Source organism: Rhinopithecus bieti, unplaced genomic scaffold, assembly GCF_001698545.2.
Source record: "Rhinopithecus bieti isolate Rb0 unplaced genomic scaffold, ASM169854v2 scaffold_21649, whole genome shotgun sequence".
NCBI classification, from domain to species: domain Eukaryota; kingdom Metazoa; phylum Chordata; class Mammalia; order Primates; family Cercopithecidae; genus Rhinopithecus; species Rhinopithecus bieti.
The window spans coordinates 3,137,109-3,152,023 of record NW_016811584.1 but is presented as its reverse complement, the minus strand read 5'-3'; the positions used below and the strand labels follow the sequence as shown (position 1 = coordinate 3,152,023).

General features: G+C 48.1%; 1 protein-coding gene across 3 annotated transcripts in view; it reads right to left on the bottom strand.

Annotated features, from left to right (window-relative positions):
- The window catches only part of FLNB (filamin B), a 171,528-nt gene that overhangs the window by 3,910 nt on the left and 152,703 nt on the right, over window positions 1-14,915 (bottom strand). For all 3 annotated transcript variants that reach the window (XM_017894155.1, XM_017894156.1, XM_017894154.1), the window contains 5 exons: window positions 14,664-14,801; window positions 13,524-13,639; window positions 9,903-10,035; window positions 5,647-5,823; window positions 321-539 (listed from right to left, as the gene is read on the bottom strand). In XM_017894155.1, coding sequence (XP_017749644.1) covers window positions 321-539; window positions 5,647-5,823; window positions 9,903-10,035; window positions 13,524-13,639; window positions 14,664-14,801 — 783 coding nt within the window. The remainder of the gene's footprint in view (window positions 1-320; window positions 540-5,646; window positions 5,824-9,902; window positions 10,036-13,523; window positions 13,640-14,663; window positions 14,802-14,915) is intronic.

Below are 14,915 nucleotides of genomic sequence, written 5' to 3'. Positions count from 1 at the left end.
CTTTTGATTATTTTAAAGTGAAAATTAGAAATGAGGGGATTTTTCAGGCCCTGATCTAAACAAATACATAAGATTTCAATATCTATTCTTTCCTGTTAGAGACAGAAAACTACCTGTTTTCTCAACTTCTGCACGCTCCACTCTGTGGACTTTTGTAAGTTTCAAACACTGCCCTCTGACATCTCATACTATTTACTGACATTCAAAGTTCAAAGTAGCTTTAACACACCCAAAACCATCCATAGTTTCCACTATGATTGATCTGACAAAACCAGCTCCCCAGGAAGGGAGAGTAACTCCGAAGGTAAGTTGATCGTTACCTGTCACCTTGGCCTTGAAGGGACTGCCCACAATGTGGTTGGGTCCACCGTATTTGACGCCGATCAGGTAGTTACCAGGAGCCATGGGGGTGTACATGACTTTGTACCCTTCAGGTGTTTCCTGGCAATCCATTTTAACCTTGGACGGGCCTTCGATGGTGACGGATAATGTCCCCGGACCTGCTCGGGTGGTGTTAATAAAGAATTCCGACTGGATACCTGGGAGAAAGGAATAGAAAATGCTGTGTTGATGGTTTGGAGGGCTTTCCCAGGAGCACTGAGGCCGTGGTGGGGGACACACATAGGTCCCCTCACAGAGAGCTCACCCTGGTGGCATGGGAACCCACCGACACTAGCTCTGAACTTCTGGCAGAGAAAACCTCAGGTCCTGCAGGGTGAGGGCTCCCTTTTCCAGGCCAAGGCAGGAGGAGCATGGCTGACATTTCGCCCACAAGCACCAACAGCCTGGACACCCTGTTCTCTCCTCTGGGCATAAGCCATTGTGGTTAAGGGTGAGAAGCCTGAGTCACACTGTGAGCCTGAAATGCTGCTTCAGCCACCAGAGCCCAGCTCTCCCTCCAGGGGTGTGGGGGAGGCGTGGGCCCCTCTGACCGTCCTTTCTTCTCTGAGCAGACTTGGAGAAGCCAGGGAGGCCAAGCATCTCCTCCCTTCCTCCTCAGCCCTCACCCCAGGCACTGTGCTACAGACTGGGTGCAGCCACTGTGACCTGCCAGCCCACCCACTTTGCTGTGAATTCCAGCAACAAGCACAGGAACAAAACAGCAGCTCCTGATGACGGGGCATGTGTGCCCCACTCGGGCTCCGGGTCCTGTGCACAGCACCATTTACACATGTGGTATGGAATCCTTTCCGCGATTCCTGCTTCACAAATGACTCTGTGGCTCAGGCAGGGGGCCAGTCATGCTACACAACTAGAAAGTGGTAGAGCTCGGTTTGAACGATGACTGCATGGCTCTGGTGCCAGGCTCATCTCTTGACCCCTGGATGGACAGTGGAGCTGCCTCAGATCCCCTAACCGCAGCCCTGAAACAACTTAGCTGGTCCAGGGAGAGCCTCCTTCAGTCATCAGGCCTGGCACATGCCTGCTACAGTGCCCTCTATGGGGCATGCCTGGCATAGCATCCCCAGGCAGGGCTGTGCTTCTGCCAGAGCTCTAGACACTGCCCCAGCTGGGAAATATTTTGGTTTAATTATAGCTCCTAGTCCAGAGAAAGAATTATTGTTCTGGATATCAATAAAACAAAAGAGCTGCTATCGTGCGACTCTCAAACACAACCCAGCTGTTCCTGGAAGCTCTTGAGGCTCCTGTCCCAAGGTCCACCCTCCCCACTATCTCAACCTCATCATGGTATCTAATCTGTGCAGCCAAGAAGCCCCTCAAGCAGCAGCTCTGAGGCCAGGGGCTACGTAGGGAAGAAGCGGGAGGTGAGCAACAAGGAGACAGTGTGTCCATCCAGGAAGCAGCTGTAAGGTGACGATAAGGAAAGATATTTTATTGATTGATTGATTGAGATAGAGTCTCGCTCTGTTGCCCAGGCTGGAGTGCAGTGTCATGATCTCGGCTCACTGCAACCTCTGTCTCCCAGGTTCAAGCGATTCTCCTGCCTCAGCTTCCTGAGTAGCTGGGATTACAGGCACTCCCCACCATGCCCAGCTAATTTTTGTATTTTTTTAGTAGAGACAGGGTCTCGCCATATTGGCCAGGCTGGTCTCGAACTCCTGACCTCAAGTGATCTGCTCACCTTGCTCTCCCAAAATGCTGGGATTACAGGCATGAGCCAGGGCACCTGGCTTTATTATTAATATTTTTTTTGAGATAAAGTCTTCCTCTGTTGCCCAGATTGGAGTACAGTGGCATGATCACAGCTCACTGCAGCCTCAATCTTCCAGGCTCAAGCCATCCTCCTGCCTCAGCCTCCAAAGTAGCTGGGACTTCAGGCATGCACCACCACACCTGGCTAATTTTTAATTTTTTTTGTAGAGATGGGGTTTTGCTGTGTTGCCTGGGCTGGTCTCAAACTCCTAGGCTCAAGTGATCCTCCCACCTCCACCTCCCAAAGTGCTAGGATTACAGGTGTGAGCCACTGTGCCAGGCCAAAAATATATTTTTAAAGTGAGGTTGAAATGATGTGGCTGCAGGGGAAAGTTCCACCATTTTTTAACAAGCTGTTTCATTCCTAAGTTCGTCTTTAATTTTTTTTTTTTTTTTTTTTTTTGTAGAGATGGAGTTTTACTATGTCACCCAGGCTGGTCTCAAACTCCTGGGGCAAGCAATCCTCCTGCCTTGGCCTCCCGAAGTGGTTGGATTACAGGCATGCGCCACCGCACCCATTTGGTGCTAATGCAATATTTTGACCAACCAAAAATCAGTTCATCTTGACTGTGAGGGTCCAAAAGGGCAGGGAAGACAAGGTGGGAAAAGATAAATCAGGGGTTATGGGACAAGAGCTACTACTTGGCTGTTACCTCCTCTATGGCTCCAAACAAGCCTATTAGGTGGGTCCCGTTATTATTCCTGTTTTGCAGGAAAGGAAGCAGAGGCACAGTGAAGTCAGATAATTCATCTGGAGTCACACGGCTGGGGACCAGCAGAACTGGGATTTAAACATAAAGTCTGTCCAACTTGGAGCTAAAGCACTTACCTGAGAGAAGATGGAAGAAAAAAATCCACAAGCAGAAGTCTGTCACCACTGCCTCTAGCTACAACCTGTATCTGACACCACAAAACATCTCTGGGTACGGCGGTCTTCCCCCACCCCCTCAAATATGTCTGGCCCAGTTCCTATGAGTTTAATGCACGTTAAATGCAGTACTGCTTGTTCTTCAAGGCAGGTAAGGGGATAGAAAGAGGGAAGGAGGCCCTTCTGGTATACCCCGAGCACACTGGGGTTCCTGGATCATTTTATTAGGGAAATTGCTCAGTGGCTCCAAAGAATCTGGAGCTCCCTGGTCTATCTCCCTGCCTCTCAAGCCTCCTCTAGCAGGGTCCCGCCTCAAATTCTCCACATTCCCCTATTCCAAAATCTACAGAATGGACCATTTAAAGCTTGAGCCAAGAGATACAGCAAACTCACCCATAAAAACAGAGGGAGGTTTGCTTTGTTCAGAAGGTCAGGATACTGGGCACTCTGGCAGCCAAGCACAGATACCTTTTCATTCCATGCACACTGCAGCTGTGTAATCTCAGAATGGATATTTAGGGAAAGGCTTGGGAGCAGGAGGGCTGGAAAAACAAGACGCCTTCCCTGTGACAAGAGCAATATTTACACAGGGTTTGAAGCAGGCGGTTCTGTACCTCTCCCCTCCTGGCTGGGAGCTTCCCTGCAAGAGCAGCTCCTTCTCTCAGCAGCGTCCAACACTTGCAGAGCACAGCCTGAAACCTAAGCTCCCAAAAAGGTGTGCAAACAGCCAAAAGGAAATGGGAGAGGGCCCAGGCACAGCGGCATGAGCCAGCAGGAAGGTGAGATGCTTCCTGGCCAGTGTGGGAGACCCCAGCAGCTGCTGTGGGGCCTGGCCTGAAGCCTGCCACGCGCTCCAAGTGCCTAGAGGACCCCACCTGGGCCCTAAAAGGTGAGTAGCTTGTCAGGGCCCAATTGCCAGTACTGCTGCCTGGAAAGTACTCCTGAGCAGCCGGGAGGACAGGGGTCCTGGTTTAGGACACCCCAAAGTGGGCTGGGGATGTAGTCACTGCCTCTGGGTGAGCCAGCCACTTAGAGAGGGGGCCAAGGGTCAGTGCACAGGCTCTGAGGTCACAGATTTGGATTGATTCCTGGTTCTGCCTCCTCCCAGCTGACTGCTTTTTGGGGGAGTGTTTGTTTGGGGAGTGACTCAACCTCTGCCTCTCACTTTCCAAATCTGTAAAATGGACATCATTTACGGTAAAATGATACCATGCCTTTCACAAAAGGCAAGCTGCAGGCCCAGAGTTCAGGGTGGAGCCAGACTGGATTTGCCTGGGGAGTCTGGCAGCACTCACACCACCCCTGTGGGTGGCTTTGCTGAGGCCACTGCTTTGGTCAGAGTCCCGGGCAGCCTGCCAGCCCACCAGTCACTCCTGCACCTGAAGAGGGCCCCTTGGCCACACAGGACACTTGCTCCCGGGGCTGGATGCCAGGCAACCATGCAGCCACTCACCCCTCACCCCTGGGAGGCAAGTCTGCTCTATCCCACTCTCCTTATGCAGGGTGGGGGTACACACACGAGAGACTCAAGAAACCCGGACATATGCTTTCCCAAGGGGGTCCAAAGTAACACCAAATGCAAACATGCCCCAGTGAGTCCACACTGCGCACTTCCCCTGCAGAGACTAAGGACCGGCTCTCCACCCTGGCAGCCTCCATAACAGTGACGCACTCACTGCACGCCACCCGATGCCACCTGTTCAAATAATTGTGATTCACAGCAGGAATTCTCACACAGCCAGGAAAAGGAGGGGAAGATCTGTTCTGACATGGAAAGATCTTTAAGAGGTCAAAGCAAAAACACAAGCTGTATCACAGTAGATGCAGTAAGATTCCTTCTGTAAGACAAAAGCAAAACTCTGTGTCTGCTTGTCTAATGAACCGATTAGCTAACGAACCCAGCAACCAAGAATGAAGACAATGAGATGACAGACAGGGTGAAGGCCCTCCCTTCCTGGAACCGTTTGCTTCTGGACCCAGGTGGGGGAGGAGGAGAGAAGATAGAGTGAGTCCCACTTTATTTACTTCTTCACTGCCTGTATTTTTCACAATCAAACATGTCCCATCTGTGGCAAAGAATAAAATAAATTGCAATGGGTCCAAAAGCTTCAGAATTCTTTGACCATTTCAGTCTTTTCTCCTCCTCCATTAAGATCTGAGAGTAAAAAGAGGAGGAGATGGGCTGGGACAGGTCTTACTGCTGCTTCAGTGCACTTCTGGGGGCCCGGTACCATGAAAGAACAGATGGGTAGGAGCCCCCTTGGATGCATCATGAATTCTGTGTAGGCAAAGAAACCCTCAAAATTAATGACACTGTGCTGTGTTCCCTGACTATCAGCATCCTGTTCTGAAAGTCAAGAAACCTGGCAGAGGAAGAAATCTGAATCACAACTAACAGTAATGAGGTGTGATAACACAGCCATCAAGCTCTCACTCTGAATTTACCACGGGCCAAACCGCAACTCCCAAAACAGCTTTGGACAGCAAGTGCCTCCAAAGTGTGCATGACCCCAGTTTCCATGGGAAGCGCGTGTAAAAAGCTTCCACGGGGCTTGAGGATTTCCATCTGGCTTGTCCCTGGAGCTGATTCAGTTAAGTCTTCAAGAAGCAGAGGAGTGGGTTACCTGTGGTGCCCCCTTCGAGTCCTGCGCCGTAGGCAGACACCAGGGCAGGGTTCCCCGCTTGTCCGGGCTCCCCAACGCGCACTTTGAAGGGGCTTCCAACCACGTGGCTCCCATTGAACTTGACATCGATGGTGTGAACACCATTCTCATGAGGGATGAAGCGAACAGCATACTTATCTAAAAGAATGAGCAAAGGCACAGGGTGAAATCAGGCAAATGGACGCCCCCGAGTTCAGTGAGGACAAAGGATGAAGGCCAACCCGAGATGGCCCATTTAAAATCAGCAGTTCTACAGGGAGCCTGGCACTCAGCATCCTGGATTTCAGAACCAGACAGATCCCCCTGGGTATCCCTCATCAGCCCCAAGGAAAACACATCCACATCACAAATCCTATAAACACAGGACAAAACTCTGACCCCTGCCTCAGAAGAACCATTCCTTTCTTCAGAAAACCTCACTTTTTGAATGTGAAATTCCGTGAGTGCTGTTACTAATCCTGTCGTGAGATGAATCTCATTTCACCAAAATTAAATGATGTTTTTCCACTAAAACGATGATACAAGTTGAAGACACATCACTCTGAAGTTGGAAGACCTCACCACTTAAGGCTCCACAGTGGCCTACTCAGCTGAACTCTAGGTTACTACCCTTTACTTCGTTCATCCATTGCGGGGGTTCAGGTTTTTTTTAAACATTGGGAGATGGCCATTCTTTTTTTTGTTTTGTTTTGTTTTTGTTTTTGTTTTTTGAGACGGAGTCTCGCTCTGTCGCCCAGGCTGGAGTACAGTGGCCGGATCTCAGCTCACTGCAAGCTCCGCCTCCCAGGTTTACGCCATTCTCCTGCCTCAGCCTCCCGAGTAGCTGGGACTACAGGCACCGCCACCTCGCCCGGCTAGTTTTTTGTATTTTTTAGTAGAGACGGGGTTTCACCGTGTTAGCCAGGATGGTCTCGATCTCCTGACCTCGTGATCCGCCCGTCTCGGCCTCCCAAAGTGCTGGGATTACAGGCTTGAGCCACTGCGCCCGGCCGGAGATGGCCATTCTAACTACTGTTGAATGTCTCTGTTTTGGGAAGATTTAACAAGAAATAAAAAAGAATATATATGAAGGGAAAAAAGAAAACCTCGCTTCTTCTACGTTTCTCTATTTGGCCAGTTGAAGGGGAAAAAATGGTTTCAACTGGCATTAATGCTCCTTAATTAAGCTCAAAGCTAGGAACTGCCCCACAGGGCAGGCTTTTGGCTGTGCGTTTGGGTCACAGCATGTAGCAAGGTAATCTGTTAACTGAAATGGGCACCTAGAACATCTACTCATTGTGCACCACCTGACCACCACTTCCTCCTTGAAGCCCTCCTGCCCAGGGTGCAGAGCCTGTTCTCCTCCTGCCTCTCCAGGTAGCCTCTCAGTCTCTCCCTGGCTCCTAGGACTTTTCATCCCTCTCAGAATTTGTGTTCCCCAAAGCTCTTCTCCCTGCCTCTGGAGGTCTCCACAGAGGCGCATCTCCATGGAGCTGTGCACCCTACATCCTTTGGCACTGAACATCCCCCAACAGTCCCCTAGCTAGGTCCCCATCTGCCTCCCTTAAAGCCAATATGCTTTAGGGGAAGCCGGCTCTACTGCCACGTCAAAGTGTGGTCCCTGAGTGGATCAGGGAAAAATCCTTCGCTAAGCCTTCGTCAGTGAACACATGGCATTTCTTTAGCCACAGGCAATGACTCAGCAGTGGTCATGTGTCCAGGTCAGTGAGATGGGAAGGGAGATGTGCTGGAGACTTCTGGGAAAGGAGCCTCTCGACTTCTAAGAATCCAGAGATGATTCTTAACTAATGTGGCGTGAAGGTGGGACATCTGGTGCTGCTGGAGCCATCCTGCCATCAAGAGGAAGGCCAGCCTCAGAACCAGGCCCACAAAGCAGAACAGCAGAGATATTTGAGGCCTTGCAGGGCACAGCTCAATGACCAAATCAAATCGCTGAAACCCATCTTGGATCTCTTGAACTTTCCAGTTATGCAACTCACTGGGCCCCTTTATTGTGTGAGTTGGCTTGAGCTGGGCATCCTGTAATTTGCAATCAATAGTAACTGTGTCATGCTAATGATCTCATATATTTGTAGGGGTTCAAATCCTGGGGTGGAGCCAGCTTCTCCCGAAGCACATTGGCTTTAAGAGAAGAGGGAGGGTACCCAGTGAGGGACTGTTGGGGCTGAGGCCACCAAACCTCACAGTGATCTAGTAAACATCTCCATGGGGGTATCGGGGATCCTTCAAAACCCCTCAAAGCAAAATATTAAACCCTTTAAGGCCCTGACCAATCCTCACCCACCCTCTGCCTGGCTGGCCCTAGTTCTGATAACTGTACTGTCATCTGCCGCCCAATCACTAAGCTACATGGAACATTTTGGAATGGGTTCTCTCTCTCATTCTCTATGGCTACCATAGCTCTCTGGCCTTCTCCATTTCCAGTGCTGCTGCTTTCTCAAATGGACCACTCTGGGAGCACCAGCTCGCCACCTGGCCTTTCAGACTAAAACCGGGATCTGACCCCATCCTTCCTACTTGTTCCTCCTGAGGCTCCCCACTGCCCTTTCTGCCTACTGGGAAACATAGATCTCAATGTTCACACAGAGCCTACATTTCTTTTTCTTTCTTTTCGAGACAGGGTCTTGCTGCATTACCCAGGCTGGAGTACAGTGGCATGATCACAGCTCACAGCAGTCTCGACCTCCTGGGCATAAGCAATCCTCCCACCTCATCCCTCACAAGTAGACTACAGGTGTGTGCCACCATGCCTGGGTAATTTTTTTTTTACTTTATTTTTGTAGAGACGGGGTCTCACTATGCTGCCCAGGCTGGTCCCAAACTCCTGGGCTCAACTGATCCAAAGTGCTGGGATTACAGATGTGAGCCACCATGCCTGGTCAGAGCCTAGATTTCCAACTACACTATACAAATATAGCCAGGCACACAACAAATGCCCTATAAGGCAGTGATCATAGGTCTCCCCCTCATACATCAAGGCACACACCAAATGTCACCTCCTCTGAGAAGCCCTCCTGAACTCACCAAGGCAGAAACTATTTCTCTCTCCTGCTCTGACCATCTTCACCATTTGCTTCTCAGTTCTCCTGTGGTAATGGCGATCATCTGGGGTCATCATCTGCTTTTTGGCCAGGACTTCACTAAACTGTGAGCAACTCTTTGAGCCCTATACCTTCCTTCAAGTTTCTGACACTTAATAAATGTATTATGTTCACCGGTAACATTGTCTCTTTAAAATTGATTAAATCAGATAATTCCATATACCAAGGCACCAAGCAAGAAAATCTTAGGACATTGGGGCCTAGAACCCATTTTTTTTTTTTTTTTTTTTTTTTTTTTTTTTTTTTTTTTTTTTTTTTTTTGAGACGGGTCTCGCTCTGTCTCCCGGGCTGGAGTGCAGTGGCCGATCTCAGCTCACCTGCAGCTCGCCTCCCGGGTTTACGCCTTCTCCTGCCTCGCCTCCCGAGTAAGCTGGGACTACAGGCCCCCGCCACCTTCGGCCCGGCTGTTTTTTGTATTTTTTGTAGAGACGGGGTTTCCACCGTATTGCAGGATGGTCTCGATTCCTTGACCTCATGGATCCGCCCGTCTCGGCCTCCCAAAGTGCGTGGATTACAGGCTTGAGCCACCGCGCCCGGCCCAGATTTTCTTTTTTAATTTACAGAACATTAACCTACCTTTCCCTTAGAGTAAAGTGAGACCAAAGCATGCTTACTCATGTCATAAGGTCAACGATATAATAAAAATCTATAAGATGTTGTTACAGTATGAAAGAAAAATCACGATGAATGTCATGCAAAAGGAATCTGAGAAACTAACAGAAAACAAAGCAGCATTTGTTTTTGTGTTGTGTGTGTATGCTTCTTTCTTTTTTTTTTTTTGAGACAGGGTCTCGCTCTGTCGCCCAGGCTGGAGTTCAGTGGCACAATCATAGCTCACAACAGCCTTGGCCTCCCAGGTTAGTGCACTGCATCCCGCCCAGCATTTGTTTAAAAAAGAAAGAAAGAACGAGAATTCTCTCCCAGGGTAAAGGGTCTGCCTATTCCTGGCACAGGTTTAAACGCGAATTTATAAACAACGTCTGGCAACAGCAAAGGGAATCCAGAGGCTCACTGGCAGTAATGAAACCGATCAGCCCTCCTTTGGGACGCACATTTACAAGAACATTCTGCTGGAAAGCGCTGGTGCTGGGACCCCCCAGCAGGCCTCCTGCTCACCTGGCTCCAGCTCAGACACGTGGCACTCCTCCACGGCTCCAGAGGGGCTGTGCACCTTTGCATCAATCTTGCCTTTTGCGCCATTCAACCTTATAGCAAAGGATGCTGGCTGATTAACTTTTAATCCCGATTCCTGAGAATTTAATACATTAGAAAGGTTATGGCCCTCAGCGTTCCTGTTCAGTGGCACACACTGACCCTACCCAAAACTCTGGGTGACAGTTCTCATGCAAATAGGCCCAGAATGTTTTTCTATATAACATATGACAACAAAAGAGCAGGTGAGCCATTCTGCATTTTTAACGTAAGACAGCAGAGACGTGCATCTGCATGGTCTCCTATGCACACCATCTTGATACAGCCTGGAAGGGATGATTTCAAGAGATGACTGGATACTTGAGATATCCTGGTCAAAAGGACTATCATCTCAGCATTCAGAATAACACCTGTGTAGGTCAGAAAACCTAGTATGTTCCAGGTCAAAAAAGTATCCTCTTTTAGGAGAATACTGGCAGCTAACAAAGTCATGCACTCACAAACACAAACACAGTTTTATGTTATGCTGTTTGTTATCTCAAGGGCAGACCTGGAGGAACATATTATAAAGGGCTACATGTGCAAAGAAGGCGGTATTCCATAGCAGTTAAGAATCAGCCCTGGATTTCCTACCATTTCCTAGCTATATATCCAGGTTGCCAAACCTCTTCGAGTCTTGGTTTTCTCATCTGTAAAATGGGCATAATAACGATCCATCTCGAGGGCTACTATAAAGATCAAATTAAGCTGTGCATGCAAAACATTCAGCACAGGGCCTAGCCCATACACAGAGAGACTTGAAAACATAAGCTTATTATTAAATATTAATATGCATTTAGAGGTTGTATCCCCACAAGAAGTCATAGACATAGCTTTTGCTCTTCTCTGGATCAGTTTCACTCCCCATACTTTGTCTTGGAAACTATCTCCTCTTCTGGGAGGAGGGGATCAGAAGTTCAGGTGGTTAAGAACAAAGCTGAGCAACAACATTTGAGATATTTTAAGACTGGCCAATCCCGAACAGCAGCATTTTACAAGTCAGTAATTTTGATTTAGACTTGGTCGGACAGCCACTCCTCAGGCAATAACTCTAAAGCAGCATGGTTCACACTTTATGTGTAAGCAAACCATCTGGGAATCTTATTAAAATGCAGATTCTGATCCAGTGGGTCTGGGATTGAAGTTCTCAGGTGATGCTGAGGTCCAATAACTGGTCCAAGAACCACATCTTCATGGCAAGGTCCCAAAGCTGCACTGGCTAATTTGGTAGTCACCAGCCACATGTGGCCATATATACATATATTTCAATTGAATACACTTAAATAAAACTAAACATCCAGCTCCTTGGTTCCTCTGGCCACATTTCAGATGTTCAATGGTCACATGTGGTTAGTGGCTATCATGCTGCACAGCATAAACTTGGAGCATTGTGATCACTGCAGAACCTACTATTGGACTGTGCTGCCCTAAGGGATAAAGACTGAGGAAGGAGGATGAAACACAGAATTAGAGAGTCTTTGATCACCAGATCACTCCCATCCCACCCCCACCCCAAATGCCAGCCTACTCCAATTTCCTAGAAAGTCTCAAAAGCAAGACAAAATGATACATGCCTCTCTTTGCTCATCAGCCCCAGATGTTGCTGCGTGGGCCTCTGCGAAATCTCTGATCAATAATTTACATATCACTCGGCATCCAATGACCCGGGAAGAACAGGGGGCGTGCTGATGTACACACCCCTCCTGTGGCAGCAGCTGGTTACAAAAGCTTGAGAAACAGCCTGCTGTGTACTTACTGAAACATTTATGACCCAGCTATGACGAGAGGACTCTACAGAAAAGCTTCCTGGAGAGGATTTTTCCAAACCAGCTCCTTTTAGACAGCATAATTTACATTACCTGAATCCGCTTGCCACTAAATCCTCAAGAGGGAGATAAATGCCTCGGAAGATTCGAAAGAAATCTTCGAGATGCATGAGGGCAGCTCCTGCCCTCAACAAGTGCTGGGTTTATCTCCCTCTGTAGGTTTTAGTTAAGTCGGCCACAAAAGACACTTCTGTTAAGAAGCCTTTAAATGAAACACAAGAAAAACATCTACACCACAGTAACCAGTTAGTACCCTTGGTATTCTCTGGATGAGGCCGCTTCAATGTGTGGACTGAGTCTGGTCTGGGTTCTGTTTACGTCCCTAAACGAAAGACTAATGTTTGGACTGGAGGTATCCCAGTTCCCCTCAGAGTAAGATTAGAATCTCAAATGTAAACCAAGTGTAGGGAACTAGAGCCAATGATATCACTGATCTTAGACATCAGATTGGATTTTAATGAATCCAATATTTTCAAGAACTGGGGGCAGCTCAAGGCTATTTAGAAACTCTTACCCAGAAATCATACTTTGGGATTTCAATGTTATTTTACAACTTAATTGCTACTCCCAATTCAGACACCTAATTATTTTTCAGTGTCCTGGGCAAAAACCCAGAGGCATCCCTGATGGTTCTTAGTTTGGCTGAAGGTGCTAGTGCAACCTTGAATTAAGTGACCTGTTTAGGACGAGGAGAAACATTGCATCTCCTGGTATCCTAATGGGATGGACTATGCAACCGTGTGCCACAACGACAGGTGGGGGTTAGAGAGGTTGCAGTTAAGGGCACAGGTTCTGGCCAGGCACAGTGGCTCATGCCTGTAATCCCAGCACTTTGGGAGGTTGATGGGGCTGGGGGATCACCTCAGGTCAGGAGTTTGAGACCAGCCTGGCCAACATGGCGAAACCCCATCTCTACGAAAAATACAAAAATTAGCCGGGTGTGATGGTGCATGCCAGGAGTCTCAGCTACTCAGGAGGCTGAGACAGAAGAATCACTTGAACCTGGGAGGCAGAGGTTTCAGTGAGCCAAGATCATGCCACTGCACTCTAGCCTAGATGACAGAGTGAAACTCTGTCTCAACAACAATAACAAACAAACAAAAATACAGGTTCTGGAGCCACATTGCCTCTGCTCTGCCTCATACTAGCGGTTCCCAGTGGACAAAACCTCCTTGTACCTCTGTTTTTCCATCATTAAAATGGGGTCAAGAGAACCTACTTGTCAGGCTATTGCAAGGATTTCCTGAGGTAACACTGATAAAGCTCTTAACATAGTTCCCTGCACACTTATTATAAATGAATCATAATAAATTGCAACTGACTTTCTTGAGGAAGGGCAGCCAACCACAGCAGCCTAAAACATCACTGCACTGTTATTTTTGTGTTGGTTTTGTTTTGAAAGCCCTTGTTATCCCTTAACCAATTATGAACAGGCTTCCTTTGTTTCTCTTAAATAAACCTTTAAAAACAAACTTGTCCCCAAACATTAAGGTGTGTTGTTGACTGTGGCTCTGTTTTTGCTCGCCCCAAGTGACATCTGCCCTAAGTGTATGGGGAGTTGACTCTGCCGTAGGAAAGCTCCCCAGTGACTGGGTGACATCTGTGGTCAAAATGTGAAAAGGGGCCTCAGCACCTAAGGGGACATTGAAGCGGCCTCAGGAGTCCAGGGGTCTCACTGGCGGCCTGTGGCCAAGGAGATGGATGCTTCCTTGCATCTCACCTGAAGGCTCATAACAGTGAGGCGGCGGGCGTCGTCAGAGGGCGCGATGACTGGCACCAGGTAGGGGCTTTCCGGAATGTGCTCATCATTGAACTTGATGGACACCTCGTAGTTACCTATGAGGACAGGAAAGTCCCATCATTTCAGAGACTCTGGACCCAGAGTGGCCTCTTGCTTCTCACCAAGGGCTAAAATGCCTTCAGAGAGACCCAGCCCTCCTCAATGGCCACAGCTGATTGGTTGAGTGGGAGTTGCCTGGCTGAGGCTGGGCCAATATGATTTCCTTAGTGGGGCAAGGCCAGGGACTCTTAACCGGGGCCCACAGGGTCCCCAAATGGCCTGTGTATTGAATTCAGGAGATCCATGGACTTGAATGGGAAAAAAACTACATTTTAATTTTCACCATCCACTAACTGAAATTTACCATGTCCTTTCTTCAGAAATGTTGACAAGAAATCACAACACATTGTAAGTACATATTACTTACATCACCATTAAAATTATAGATGTTTTATGTCATTTTACAGTGATTTTGACATATAATTTTCACTTATTACTTTGCTTTGATGACAGTTAATATACTGTCACCAAATCTTATGATTTAATGTATTAATGAAGATATGCATGTTTCTATGTTGCATATTTGTTCTTATAAGGTTTTGGTAACTGTATTTAGTATCATTGATTTCCTTTATAATGTGACATATTTCATGTGTTTGAAAACATTATCCCAAGAACAGTCCCCATAGGCTTTGCCAGATGGCAAGAGTTAATGGCACACAAAAGGTTAAGAACTCCTGATAGAGGGAGCTCAGATGCCAAGGTCACTCTTCTGGGGCAGCCAGCCAAGGTAGCCATGGGTGGGCAGACAAAGGCTGGTCGGTGGAAAGAATGGAGCAATTGAATGAAAGCAAGAAGCAGAGAGGCTAATGGAGAAAGACAAGAGGCAACTAGAACAAGCGTTCCCACCCTTAGGAGGTCTGACCATGTATCTTGCAACTGGATTTCTAGGAGGCTCTCCCATGTGCCCATACACATAGAATCCTCATTGACTTCAGCAAACTTGATGGATTTCTGGTCCTTGCAACCTAACCAGGTTCAAACAAGGAAAATGTCCTCTTGCGAACCCTGAATACATACCAGGCTCTTGGGCAATATAAGACACACCGCACGACCCATTTTTATGGTCATCGAATGTAATCTCGGCCTTACTGGGGCCCTCAACAGCGATGGAGAGGCCTCCAGCACCTGCTTCCCGGGTCCAAATGCTGAACTCAGCTGAGAGCAAAGAGGCACCTGGTTAGTGACTGAGCCCCACAGAGCCCCTGCCCCTCTTCTATTATTGTTCAAACCTGCAGCGCTAGGTTTCATTTGTTGCTAGCCCTTTCCTCT